This window comes from Eubalaena glacialis, chromosome 2 (genome assembly GCF_028564815.1).
Source record: "Eubalaena glacialis isolate mEubGla1 chromosome 2, mEubGla1.1.hap2.+ XY, whole genome shotgun sequence".
Taxonomy (NCBI): Eukaryota; Metazoa; Chordata; class Mammalia; order Artiodactyla; family Balaenidae; genus Eubalaena; species Eubalaena glacialis.
This window is the reverse complement of record NC_083717.1, coordinates 173,243,409-173,257,756: the sequence shown is the minus strand read 5'-3', so window position 1 is coordinate 173,257,756 and position 14,348 is coordinate 173,243,409. Positions and strand designations below refer to the sequence as shown.

At 34.0% G+C, this 14,348-nt stretch overlaps 1 protein-coding gene across 1 annotated transcript in view; it reads left to right on the top strand.

Moving 5' to 3' along the window:
- The window catches only part of CEP128 (centrosomal protein 128), a 440,326-nt gene that overhangs the window by 195,221 nt on the left and 230,757 nt on the right, over positions 1–14,348 (top strand). The window contains exon 19 of the mRNA XM_061182773.1: positions 8,885–9,077. Within this exon, the coding sequence (XP_061038756.1) occupies positions 8,885–9,077 (193 nt within the window). The remainder of the gene's footprint in view (positions 1–8,884; positions 9,078–14,348) is intronic.

The following is a 14,348-nucleotide window of genomic DNA, read 5'->3' as shown; positions in this document are numbered from 1 at the left end:
TAATTACTTCCCTAAAGGCCCTGTGTCCAAATTCAGTCACACTGAGAGTTAGGGCTTTAACATATGATTTTGAGAGGGATGTAATTCAGTCCATAACACAGATCAAACCTGATTAATGCTTTGTTGTAAATAATTTTTTGTTATTGTTTTGTTTTTATCAGAACCAGTAGGATTATTGTTATGACAAAACAGAATTTTTTTTTATTATCATCTCTTAGCAGCGGTAGTGAACACGGGCCAAGGACTGGGATGGAATAAGTAGGAAAGCATTAAGAAAAAGAAATGTGAAGGTATTTTCTAAATTTGCCATTAAATCATTGGGAAAGAACAGATTAAACCGGATGATTGAAGCTGGTGATCCCCAGGGACTCATTTTGTTTGGACCACATGAGTTTAAAAAAACTGATTTGGTAATGAACATTTAAAAAAAATCAATTAAGTGCATTATTACAACATGAAATTGTTTTCCTTTTGAGATATCAGAGGATCTGATAGCACTAGGGTTTCATTCTGTTGTGATAGAAAACAGAGTTAAGAAGAACCATGGACATGACACCACATTAGATGTGGTGCCCTTCTTGCCCTTCTTTTTTGTGGTTGCATTTTTTTAATCCAAATTGATAATGTTCAGATCCTAAATGTGTTACTTTTGACTGTTCATTAAACTTTCTTAATATAGTTAGCTACCATTTGACATAATCACCATCATTTTCTGTTGACTCCCAATATGGAAGAAAAGTATTACTTGATTTTATCTTTAGGCTTGCACATTATTTTTTTTGAAGTTGATTGAAGAGAAGTGGATTTATCTCTTGTATCCATGCGTGGTTCAAAATGGTAAATAGTAACATAGTAGCCTGAATTGAACTTTTCCAGAAAAACAAAAGAGAACATATTTTCTATGTACTTTTACAGATGTTTCCTATCTGGCACCTTTAGCATGTACATTTGATGTCTCTGATGTAAACCAATGAAATTAACTCCTATAATATTATCTAATAGCGACTTGGTCCTAGAACATGTTGGTCTTCCTATAAATAAGAGGTTGAATAATCTGACTCCTTTTACTCTTTCCTCACAAGGATTTTTATGGTCAACTGTGAACTTCATACCTTTTATCAATCCATATTTGATTTTTTTTTAAAGTTCATTCCTTCTCGTTAATCTGTTTCAAATTTCATCTTGCATGTATGTATTTCTTCTGTATATCAAGGTTATTTCATTTGATTGTCCCCAACATACTAATACATCAATTTATATTCTAATACCTAGCCATTTGTGATAATATTAAATAATTGTCTGATCTTAGACTAATCCTGGGGGCATTGGCATCTGAAAGCTGCTGTTTAGGACCATGCCTACATGGCATAGAGTTATCAGGGCTTTCGTATGTACCTCCTTTCAGCCCTTCTTCTTTGTGATTATATTTTTTATAATTCAAATTGATAGTGTTCAGGTCCTAAATGTGTTACTTTTGAATATTCATTAAGCTTTCTTAATATATTAAAACTAAAAGAACTTTGGATTTTTTCTGTTTTCAAGATACCATTCTCTTTTTCTATTTTATTACTTAGATGCAAGGTGCTACGTCTTTCCAAAAAAAAATTAACAGCATCTAATTGTTCATTTAATTACGTGTGTCAGGGCCTCACCATGTGCAAAACTAGCTGTAATGTGCATGTGGGTGTGTGTGCGCATGCGCGTATGTTGGTTGTTTTGGAAACTCCCTAGGAGATTTTAATTGAAGAATATTATAAAATTCTTGAAAAATGTGTTGAGGGTTTATTATATTAAATTCTTTAACATACAAGAATAAAGATGTGTATGTGTTTGAGGTGCCAAATAAACAGCAAAAAGACTTTGTTGAAAATATACCTTTTCCAGAAACTATACATCTAACCTTTACCTTGTTTCCTTGCATCATACCAATAATGATATGATAGTCACTGGGGCTTTTCATTTTATTTATTTTTCTTGAGGAACTGGCAAAGATTGATGAGGTTAATGGAAGGTGTGGTCTACAGATTCAGATTGTAGTTTTAATATAGAAACAGTGATAGCATAGGCTTTTCCTTATTTTGCCTAGTTAATATCAATTAATAAATTAATGACTTAAGTAGTAATGTTTTAGAATCATTTTCCAACTGACCTGTATCAAAATTACTGAATAATTGTCTAGAATAATTTCTATTATTTAGTGCATTGAATACATTCTCATTTTGGAGATTGTAACTAACTGTACACACACACATATAGCCATACAATCTTAGTTAAAGAATTTTTTTTAAAAATGTAAATTGTAACAGCAATAACCTAAAATGTGAGGGGGAAGAGAAGTAAAAGTGTGAAGTTTATGAATTCTATTGAAGTTAAGTTGTTATCGGTTTAAAATAGGGTGATACACATTTAAGATATTTTATGTAAGCCTCATGGTAACCACAAGGGGGAAATCCTATAATAATTACATAAAACAACATGATAAAGAAGTCAAAGTATATTGATACCAGAAGACAACAAAACATACACAAAAAAGACAGCAGGATAAGAATCAAAGAACAAGGAACCTACAAAACATCCAGGAAACAATTAACAAAATGGCAATAGTAAGCCCTTACCTATCAATAATTACTTAATGTAAATGGATTAAATTCTCTAATTAAAAGACATAGAATAAATAAATGGATAGGAAAAAACAAGATCCAACAATATGCTGCCCATTAAAGACTTACTTTAGCCTTAAAGGTACACATAGATTGAAAGTGAAGGGATGGAAAAACACATTTCAGGCAAATGGTAACCCAACCCCCACCCCCCGCCAAAAAAAAGAAAACAGAAAAAGCAAGGGTAGCTCTAGTTATGTCAGACAAAATAGACTGTAAACAAAAAATGATAAAAGGAGACAAAGAAGGTCATTATAATGGAATCAATACAAGAAGATAGAACAATTGTAGATATGTGCCCAATGTTGGAGCACCTAAATATTTAAAGGAAAAACTAACATAGCTAAATGGAGAAATAAACAGTAACAAATATAGCAGTATTGAGAATAAAATTTCAATATTTACACTCATAGGTATAAAGGCATAATCACCATAAACAGTTTGGTGTCATGCTTCAGTCCTATTTTGGTCTAATGGGCTGAGCTGCAGTTATTTTTGACAAAAATGTATATTTTTAGATATACCTGTCCCTTCCTTTTGAGTCTTTGACATTGAGGATATCCACCTTGTTGTAGTATTTTCTTCCTTTGGGGTTCTATCACCCCAGACTCTTGTATTTTCCTCCCGACTTTCTATCTACATCTCCATTTTATTTTGAAATTCTCTTGTGTTTATCTCCTCTAAACCCTCTTCTGTTTTCTCTGTAGATATTCTTTATGAGCTATTTTATCTACTCCTATGCCCTTAACTTCCTTTAGGCTGTTGATTCTTTAATTTGTATCTCTTGACCATATCTCTTGAGCTTTAGAGGTATATATATAATTGGATATCCAATTAGTCATCTATGCTTCTGTATCTTTTGTTCCTAACAACTTCTATATGTTTCATCCTAATGTTAACTTCTTAACCCCTAAATCGTTGCTTCTTCTAGGTTTCCTGTTTCAGTTTAAGCTAAAAATTGGCCATCAATACTGATTCCTTTCTCTTCCTTACCCCCCTCACATTTAAGTCCAAATACATACATTTTGGCTCAACCCTTACCATTTTAACTTGTTTGGAATATTGTAACAGCCTCCTGACTTCCAGCCTCCGATATTTGCTCCACTCTATATAGAGAGTATGCTTTCTAAAGAACAGTCCAATTCACATCCTTGTCTCTCATATTGTGGTTAGATGGGGATGATGGCATATCCCTCACCCTCACCCTGTTTTCTTCCTAAATGCATTAGTGGAATGTTATAGTAGAAAGTGCTCCTTTAATCTGGCAGAATTGACCATGTTTTCTGTGCTATGGAAGTTTTTTTCTCTTTTTCTATTTGCAGTAGTATTTCAAGGTGCATATTGGGAAATGAAGCAGACTTAATTAAATTTCTGTAGTCATAATTGGAAGTTCACATCCTAATTTAAGTTGAGGACTTCCTGTATTTATCTAGTGACATATAGACAAGACAGAGGCCTACAAATTGTATAGCAAGTACTAAAGCCAGGTCAGCCAGGTCTCATCTCTGCAGGGAGGTTTAATTTTAGCTTTGTTGATCTATTCCCTTTTACTTTCCCCTTCCTCCCTTCCTTCCTCCCTTCCTTCCTCCCTCCCTCCCTCCCTCTCTCTCTTTCTTTTGTTAAATAACAGCTAAGTTGAGATATAATTCATGTACCATACATTTGACCTATTTAGAGTTACCATTCAGTAGTTTTTAGTATATTCACAGAGATGTGCAGCCATCACTACATGAATTTTAGGACATTTTTATCACCCCAAAAAGACAATCTGGACTATTATCCATCACATCCTTATCTGCCCATCCCACCCTCCCTGTAGCACTAGTCAACAAGTAATCTGCTTTTATCTCTATACATTTGTCTGTTCTGGACATTTCCTATGAATGGAATCATAAAATATGCAATCCTTTATGATTGACTTCTTTCATTTAGCAAAATATTATCAAGGTTCATCTATGTTGTAGTATGTATCATTACTTTACTTCTTCTTGCTAAATAACTGTCCATTTTATGGATATACCACATTCATTTACCAGTTGATGTTCATTTGGATTATTTTAATTTCTTGGCTGTCATGAATAGTGCTGCTATGAACATTTGAGTACAAGTTTTTTGCGTGAACGTATGTTTTCATTTCTCATAGGTACATACCTAGGAGAGAATTGCTGGGTTATACGGTAATTATGTTTAACCTTTTGAAGAAAGTCCAGATTGTTTTTCCAAGATGACTACACTGTTGTACATTCCTGTTGTCAGTATATGAGAATTTTAATTTCTCTGTATACACACTAATAGTTGTTATCATCTGGTTTTTTTTTGATTATAGCTATCCTGCTGGGTGTGAAATGGAATTCTATTGTGGTTTTGATTTGCATTTCCCTGATGGCTAGTGATGTTGAGCATCTTTTCATGTGGTTATTGGCCATTCATATATCTTCTTTGGAAAAATGTCTATTTTGATCTTTTGCTCAATTTGTTATCTTTTAATTTATTATTTGAGTTCTTTACGTATGCTAGATACAAGTCCTTTCTCAGATATGTGATCTATAAGTATTCTCTCCTGCTTAGTGAGTTGTCTTTTCACTTTGTTAATTGTGACCATTGAAGCATAATATTTTACATTTTGATTAAGTCCAGCTGATTAGCTTTTTTCTTTGGTTGCTTGTGCTTTTGGTGTAATGTCTAAGAAATGATTGCCAAACCAAAGTCACAAAGACTTCTGCCTGTTTTCTTCTAGGAGTCTTATATTTTTTTTTATTTATTTAAAAAATTTTTATTTAGTTATTTATTTTATTTTATTTATTTTTTTGTAGCCATATTTTTAGCAATTACATTTAGGTCTTCGATCCATTTTGAGTTAATTTTTTTATGTGGTATGAGGTATGGGTTCAACTCTATTCTTTTACATGTGACTATTCAGTTGTCCCAGCACCACTGGTTGAATAGACTATTCTTTCCTCATCAGATTGTTTTGGCACCCTTGTTGAAAGTCAGTTGACCGTATATGTATAGTTTTATTTTTGGACTCTCAATTCTATTTCATTGATCTATATGTCTATCCTATGCCAGTACCACACTGTTTTGATTACAGTAGCTTTGTAGTAAGCTTTGAAATGGATAAGAGTGAGTCCTCCAACTTTGTTCTTATTTTTCAACACTTTATTTGGCTATTCTGGGTCCCTTGAATGTCCATATGAAATTGAGGATCAACTTGTCAATTTCTCAAAAAAACCAGCTGGGATTTTGATTGGAATTGCATTGAATCTGTAGGATGTTTGGGGAGTATTTTTGTCTAAACTATATTAAGTCTTCTGATCTTTGTACATGGGATATGGTCCCATTTTTTTAGGTATTTAAAGTTTTCAACAGTGTTTTGTAGAGTTATTTTTCTTTCAGATATTTTCAGAGTGTGTTTTGCAGTTCTTTTTAAAGGTGTATTATTAAGTATGTTATCCTTTTGATGCTATTGTACATACAGTTGACTTTTAACTTTATTTTTGGATTGATCATTCAAGTATATAGAAATACAATTGATTTATGTATATTGACCTAATGTACTACAACATTGCTGAACTATTTTATTAGTTCTAAGATGTTTTTAGTGAAATCATTAGGATTTTCTTATACAGGGACATGTTATCTGCAAATAGATGCAAATGTGTTTACTTCTTTTTTTCAATGTGGACATATTTTGTTACATTTTCTTGCAAAATTGCCCTGCCATGACCTCCTAATACAGTGTTGAATAGAAGTGGTGAGAGCAGATATTCTTTTCGTGTTTCTGATCTTAGGGAGAAAGCATTGTCTTTTACCATTGAGTATGATAGTAGTTGTGGGTTTTTTATAGATGTCTTTTATCAGGTTGAGAAAGTTCCCTTCTATTCCTAGTTTTTTGAGTGTCTCCATCGTGAATGGGTGTTGAATTTCATCATATGATTTCTCTGCACCTTTTGATATTTTCATGTGGCTTTATGTCCCTAATTCTTACTAATATGGCATATTACATTAATTAATTTTCAGATATTAATGCAGCCTTGCATTCTTGGGATAAATCCCACTTGATTATGCTGTAAAAACCTGTTTATATGTTTCTGGATTCTGGTTGCTAGTATTTTGTTGAAGATTTTAAAAAATATCTATTCATAAGTTATATTCATAACTGAAGCCTTATAAACAATCTGGGGAAATTACAGTTGAGACTTCAGTGTTCTTAGCTTGCTTTGTCTGCAGTAGAGTGACCACCCTATTAGTGGATAGTTGGTGGAGGAGGGAGTTCCCAGTATTTCTATTGCAGTTACCAAGAATTTAGTTTGTGCAAATCAGAGCTGTGAAGATGAAAAATCCTCGTGGTCTGCCCTTCCTGTGAAATACCTACTATTATGATCTGTTTCTGCTCACAATATTTTTGACTCCAAAAGTTTGAGTTTTCCACATCAAGTAATTTTTCTATTTTTTGCATTCATCAACTGGGTGCCCTACAACTTAATTAAAGCTCTGACGCTAACTACCCAGAGTTAGTGCAGATCCTGCAGTTTAAGGGCTCGGTCCCACAAGACTCCCCCTCCCCCACCTTCAGCTGCCAGTCACAGGTATTGAGTCCCTAGGTTGCCTACACTTCTATCTGAGCTGGCTTCAAATTGGGGTTCCCATAGTTCATTAATTTGCTATAATGGCTCACAGATTTCAGGGAAATACTTGACTTACTATTATTACTTTATTATAAAGGATGCATATGAACAGCCATATGAAGAGGTATATAGGGCAAGGTCCCAAAGGGTCCTTGGTACTGGAACTTCTGTCTCTATGGAATTTTGGGTGCATCACCCTTTTGGCATGTGGATGTATTCACCAACCTGGAAGCTCATCGTATCTCATTGTTCAGGAGTCTATATTATAGGGTTTAATCTTCAGTCCTCCCCTGCCTGTCCCCCATCCCCCTTCTTAGAGGTTGATGAGTAGGATTGTAAGTTTCAACTCTCTAATGATCAGCCCCTTACGGAGGCTATCTGGGGGCCCCACCCTAAGCCACCTCATTAACATAAGCTCTGGTCTGATCAAAAGTGCTTTGTTATTAATAAATCATGCCTTTACAAGCGTGATTTCCATTTTTCTTCACCCAACATATTATACATTTGTTACCTTACAATATAAGTGTATAATTTATCCATAATTTGACTAATGACAGTATTTTGTTCTTTGTCACCATCTGTTAGACATTCTGACCAAAGGAACTGCCTTTTTTTTCATTTCTGGGGATGTTTGAAAGCTGATGTATGTGGGGGGATCCCGGTCTAAGGGCCATATCCCAGTTCTGCTTCATCATAGGCTAATTCTATCACAGCTACTTTTAATATGCTGGGGCATATCCTAAGAACCTTCTAGACTTCTAGAGGCCTAGAACATTCTTGCTTATGGATTCATGCTATTCAGGGAAATTGTCCCTTTGCTTAATCTCATTTTCCCTTCTAGTTCATGACTTCCCCTATTTTGCTTCTTTGAGGTGAAGACTGTTTAGATTATTTAAAATCAATTAGAAATTGGATGGTAGCCTCACTTGGGAAGGTCCTAAGACCCGACTGAAATTCTGTTCTATTGAAGGTGGAAGAAAGATTTCTTTTCTCATCCCTGTTTTAAATATCTAAATATTAGAGTTGGTGAGGTTAGAGTCCATGGAAAAGAGAGTTGCTTTGATTAAATTTCCTAGTTTTAAATGTGGACAAATGCAGACTTTATCTGCCTCATGCCATATAGAATCTCTCTCTCTACCTGATTAGCTGGACCCTTGGGGATATGCATTTTTAGAAACAAAACTAGGAATTTTCTTATTTTTTAATCTCTAAAATTCCCTTCATAACCAGTTTCTAGGTCTATTGTGGGGTGTTTTGGATTTTCAAATGCTTGTACCAGACTGCTTTATATATCAAATTAAGGGGTTAATTGTATTACACCTGGAAGTTTAGGAGGCCAAACTTTTCGGTAGTACTGCCTTTCCAAATATGATAGAGTATACCAAATATTTTATAAAAATCCAAGGAAATCATTTCTGCACCAACTTTTAACTGATATAAACCATTATGCAAATTAAAACATTATGGGTATTTTAAAATTTTGCTTAAATTTGTTAGTTATTGTCTAAATTCAGATTATCATGACTTTCTCATGTTTTGGAATGCTACTGTTTTCTAGATTTTTTTAAAAATTAGATATAAATGTCATATTTTTAGACTAAACTTCAGTGGCTCTGTGAGGAACTGAGAGAGAGAGAAAACAGAGAGAAAAGTCTACGGCACCAGCTGATGTTGTGCAGACAACAACTCGGGAACATGACTGAAAACAAGGAAGCTGAGCTTCAGTGTCTCTTTGAACAGATAGAAAGACAGGAGCAGCTTCTGGAAGAAATACATCGGGAGAAGAGAGGTGTGTTAACTGCTCTTACTCTTTATTTTTCTTTGTTTATATTTGTGGAATCTTATGTTTGGGAAAAAAAATTCTGTTTCTCTTGGCTCTGGTTTGAACTACAGAATTTCCAAATTCGTCTCCTTTCCTTGTCTCTTGTCTCCTTATCTTCATTTCTGGGTCTAGAAGAGAAAACTGTTTCTCCTTGAGAATTTCTCCTTCAGCTACTGTATCCCTCCTGCGTACATAGATAGCATTTGTGTCTTTTGTCCATTTGCAAGTGCTAATTTGCTAAGATATGCTTGTTCTTCCCTGGTAAAATGCCAAAATTTATATTTTACTTCAGTAAAATACCCATTAATTCATTCAACAGATATTTACTTTGTGTCTATTTTGTCTTCGGTACTATTACAGGTGCTAAGGATATTATCAGTAAATGAGAAAAAAATCCTACTCTTTTTTTTTTTGGCTGCATTGGGTGGTCTTCGTTGCTGCGTGCGGGCTTTCTCCAGTTGCGGCGAGTGGGGGCTACTCTTCGTTGTGGTGCGGGGGCTTCTCATTGCGGTGGCTTCTCTTTTTGCGGAGCACGGGCTCTAGGCATGCGGGCTTCAGTTGCACCACGTGGGCCCTAGAGCACGTGGGCTTCAGTAGTTGTGGTGCACAGACTTCAGTAGTTGTGGCGTGTGGGCTCAGTAGCTGTGGCTTGAAGGCTCTAGAGCACAGGCTCAGTAGTTGTGGCTCACGGGCTTAGTTGCTCTGTGGCATGTGGGATCTTCCTGGACCAGGGATTGAACCTGTGTCCCCTGCATTGGCAGGTAGATTCTTAACCACTGCACCACCAGGGAAGTCCCAAAAATCCTACTCTTGTTTACCTTACATTATATTGAGAGGGGTGACAAAATAAATGTGATAAATAAGTAAATTATGTAATATATGAGGTTATAAGCACATTGTTGAAAGCAGTAGAGTAAGGGAAAGCGAGTTTGGGAGAGCACGGCACAGGGTTTAATATGTAGGCAATACTTAACTTTAAAAGTTAGACAAGAGTCATGGAAAATTACCTTTCTGTTTGGTTCTACTAGGGATGGATATAATGGGAAGAAGAAAAATAGCATCAGGTATAGGAATCCTATGTGTATCTTATGTTGTGTTGGCCTTAGGCTTTTTTTTTTAAATAAATTTATTTATTTATGTATTTATTTTGGCTGTGTTGGGTCTTCATTGCTGCATGCGGGCTTTCTCTAGTTGTGGTGAGCAGGGGCTAGTCATTGTTGTGGGGCATGGGCTTCTCATTGTGGTGGCTTCTCTTGTTGCGGCCACGGGCTTTATGGCGTGCGGGCTTCAGTAGTTGCAGCATGAGGGCTCAGTAGTTGTGGCTTGCAGGCTCTAGAGCACAGGCTCAGTAGTTGTGGCTGACAGACTTTGTTGCTCTGCAGCATGTGGGATCTTCCCGGACCAGGGATTGAACTCGTGTCCCCTGCGTTGGCAGGTGGATTCTTTACCACTGCGCCACCAGGGAAGTCCAAGGCTTTTTCTCTTACTGAACTTTATTAAGAACCAGAAAGAGGAGTCATATAGCGTCCCACTAAGAAAAACTAAACATTAACATATGATAATTCTTTTTAAAATAAATTTTTTATTTTTTATTTTAGTGATGAGGATTATTCTCTCTACACATAACACTTAAAAATTGTTTATTACTGTCCTGCAGTGATTCTCAAATTTTGGTATCAGAATCATTTTACATTCTTAAAATTTTTGAGAACTCAAAGATCTTTTATTAATGTACATTGTGTATATCAATATCTATCATATTAAAAATTAAAACTGGTATTTGAAAATATTTATACCTTTAAAATAATAATTATAAATCCATTCATACTAACATAAAAATCAATGAAATTTAACTGTTTTTCAATACAAAAAAATTAAAGAGTTACTTTGTTTTTTGAACGTTTGGAAATCTCTTTAATTGCTGTCTTAAAAGAAGATGGCTGCATTTTCACTTTTGCTTCTTCATCTAATCTGTTGTTATATTACCTGTCATGTAACCCCTGAAGAAACTGCATTTTACATTCATGAGAAATTGAATGTGGAAAAGACAAGTAACATTTTAGTATTATAATTAAGGGGTCTTGGATGGTGCCCAAACACCCTTTGAGAATTGCTGGTCTAGTGCAATTGAAAGATGTAAATTGTGCCAATAATAAAAGTTAAGGATGCCCTTTAATTTTTTTTTTAATGACAGTACAATAGAATCTGTTATGGAACTTATAAATAAAACACTATATGATCTCTATACATGTTATATGTTATAGCCTATCCACTAATTAACACTAGATTACAACCCCATTTTTCTTTTAGTAAATATTTATCAGTATTGGCACCCTGTAAGTCATTTCTTTGCGTAAGGAATATGCAATAGTCTATTATAAAACCATAAAACTGTCATTGGGGAGAAATGCAAAAGAACCAAATATCTGTGCATTTAGATAATTATATCAAGTGCCCAGCTTTTTCATAAAAGCTTCAGAAGGTGAGGTATAAAGTTTGTAATATCTCAAAGTGATTGCCTTTATTTCTACTTTTTTAATTTAATAAAAATTTATTGCTCATCTTGTTATCTATAGAGCACTTGAATTCCTTTATACATCTTAGAATCAGCTCGTCAATTTTAGAAAAGAATCTACTGGTGTTTTGATAGGATTATGTTAAATGTATAGATTAATTTGAGAATGGACATCTTAATATTGATGATATCTTCCAATCTATGAACATGGTGTATCTATCCATTAATTTAGGTTGTCCTTAACTTTTCTCATGATGTTTTGTAATTTTCAGCAAACAGGTCTTGCACATCCTTTTTAGATTTATTCCTAATTTTTTTAAATTTATGATGTTATATAAAATAACTCTTTAAAATTTGAATTTCCAACATTCTTTTCTAGTAGGTATAAACAATTGATTTTTTTGTATATTAAACTTGTATTTTGTAACCTTAAGCTCATTTATTCATTGTAGTAGCTTTTAGTAGTTGTTGTTGTTTATTCCTTGCACTTAGAGTTTTCCTTGTACATGATCATGTCCTCTGCAAATAAGGACAGTTTTGCTTTCTTCTTTCTTTTCTTTTTCCCTTGTCTTAATCAACTGGTTGGAACCTTCAGTACATATTAAACTAACCTTGTTTTCCTGGGATAAACTCCAATTTGTCAAAATGTATTTCTCCTTTTACATATGGCTGGATTTGATTTAGTGATAGTTTGTTAAGAATTTTTGTGTCTATGTGGGTGAAGAATATTGGTTTATAACTTCTTTTCTTGTAATGTCTTTATCAGATTTGAATGTTAGTATAACAGTGACTCTTAACATGAGTTGTGTTTCCCTTTTATTTTTGGGAAACATTTGTGTAAAGTTTGTATTATTTCTTTGTAAATGTAGGATAAAATTCATCAATGAAATCTTCTGCACCTGTAGTTTTTGTTTTGGGAAGGTTTTTAATTTTAAACTTGAATTCTTTAATAGATGTATGGTTTTTCAGAATTTCTACTTCTTCTTGAGTCAGTTTTGTTAATATGTGCCTTTTAAGATATTTTTCCATTTTATTGCAGCTGTCAAATTTATTGGCTTAAAGCTTTTTGTAATATCCCCTTTTTAATTCTTTTAGTTTCTGTAAGATCTGTGCTGATGTCTCTTATTATTTTCCTGATATTGGTAATTTGTTTTCTCTCTTTTTTTCTTTATAAATCTTGCTGAGGGTTTTATTACTATTTTTAAGGAAACAGCCTTTGAATTTAAATTTTTTCCTGTTGTTTGTCTTTTTAATGTTTTATTGATCTCTATTGTTATTTTTATTTCCTTTCTTTTACTTCCTTTTTGTATCATTTGTTATTCTCCTGGATTCCCAAATTGAAAACTTTATTTCAATACTTCTCTTTCCTAATATAGTCATTTAAAGTTATAAATTTCCATCTTAGCAATACTTCAGATGCATTCCACAAATTCTGGTATCTTGTCTTTTTATTAACACTTAGTTTGAATTAGAAAATATTTTCCTTGTGATTTCTTCTCTGACCTATGGGGTTTTTTTGAAGTGTACTACTTAATTTCCAGTTATGTAGTTTTCTAGATATTTTATCATCAGTTTCTAAATTTAGTACCCTTGCAGTCATAAAACATACTCTTGATTCAATGATTTTGATCCTTTTCTGAGAATTGTTTTATGGCCCCAAATGTGGTCTATCTTAGTAAATTTTCCATGTGCACCTGAAAATAAGTTATGTTCTGCATTTATTGTGAAATGTTCTGTAAAAGTCACTTATGCTAAATTGTTTCACACTGTTCTATGTCCCTGGTGATTCCTATATCCCTACTGATATTGTAAATTTCTTTTTCTGAAATTGTTTATTTCTGTCAATAACTGATAGAGGATATTTTAAATATCCAGCTATTACTTTGTGTGTGTGATTTTTTTTTCTCCAAATATTTTGAAACTCAGTTATTAGATCCCATCTTAGTATTGATTGTGGAAATGCATCTAGTTAGGAGCCTATTGTAACAGTCTCAGTAAAAGCAAAAGAGGGACTGACAGAGGACATTAGTAGTGGCAACAAATGCAAAAGATTTTGTGGAGGAATTAGTGCAGGATTGACCAGTGTAGGTGAATGAGAGAGAAGACTCACAGGATACTCTAAGGTCTTAGTGGTTTGCCATTGGGAGAAATAGCAAAGTTGGGAAGGAGGAGCTGATTTGGTGGGAGAACAAAAGGGATCCTGTTTTTATCTATTCCTTAAAATCATAAAAAAAGTCTCAGGAAGACCCAAACTTTTGTGACAGAGGGATGATATGGTAATTTCTTGCCTTATGGGTGTAAGATGTTTTAGGTGCTACCTGGTGATTCAGAAATAATGAGGACTTAATATGGGTAGTGAAGACCAAGCAAAGGCTATTGTAGTTGCATACTTACAAATGTATCTATTAGGAAGTAGGATGAAATAAATACGTTATTAGAAATATAAACACCATGTTCCTGGTGAAAAGGGAAGTACTGATTACTTCTGTTAAGGCCCATATGGGGAGGTTTTTTGTAGGACATGTCTTTTGACTTACATGTTGAAAAATGCAGCAGGATTTCTATAATAAAGAGGAGGAGGAAAACGTCTCTCCAGGGGTTATCTGCATAGTGATCTCTTCTGCATATTTCAGCATTTGTTTACAATGGTATATATAGAAGAGGTGGAGGACAGCCAAACTGATGATTAAATTTAGATATTTCTGAAGTATCAAAGTTAATTG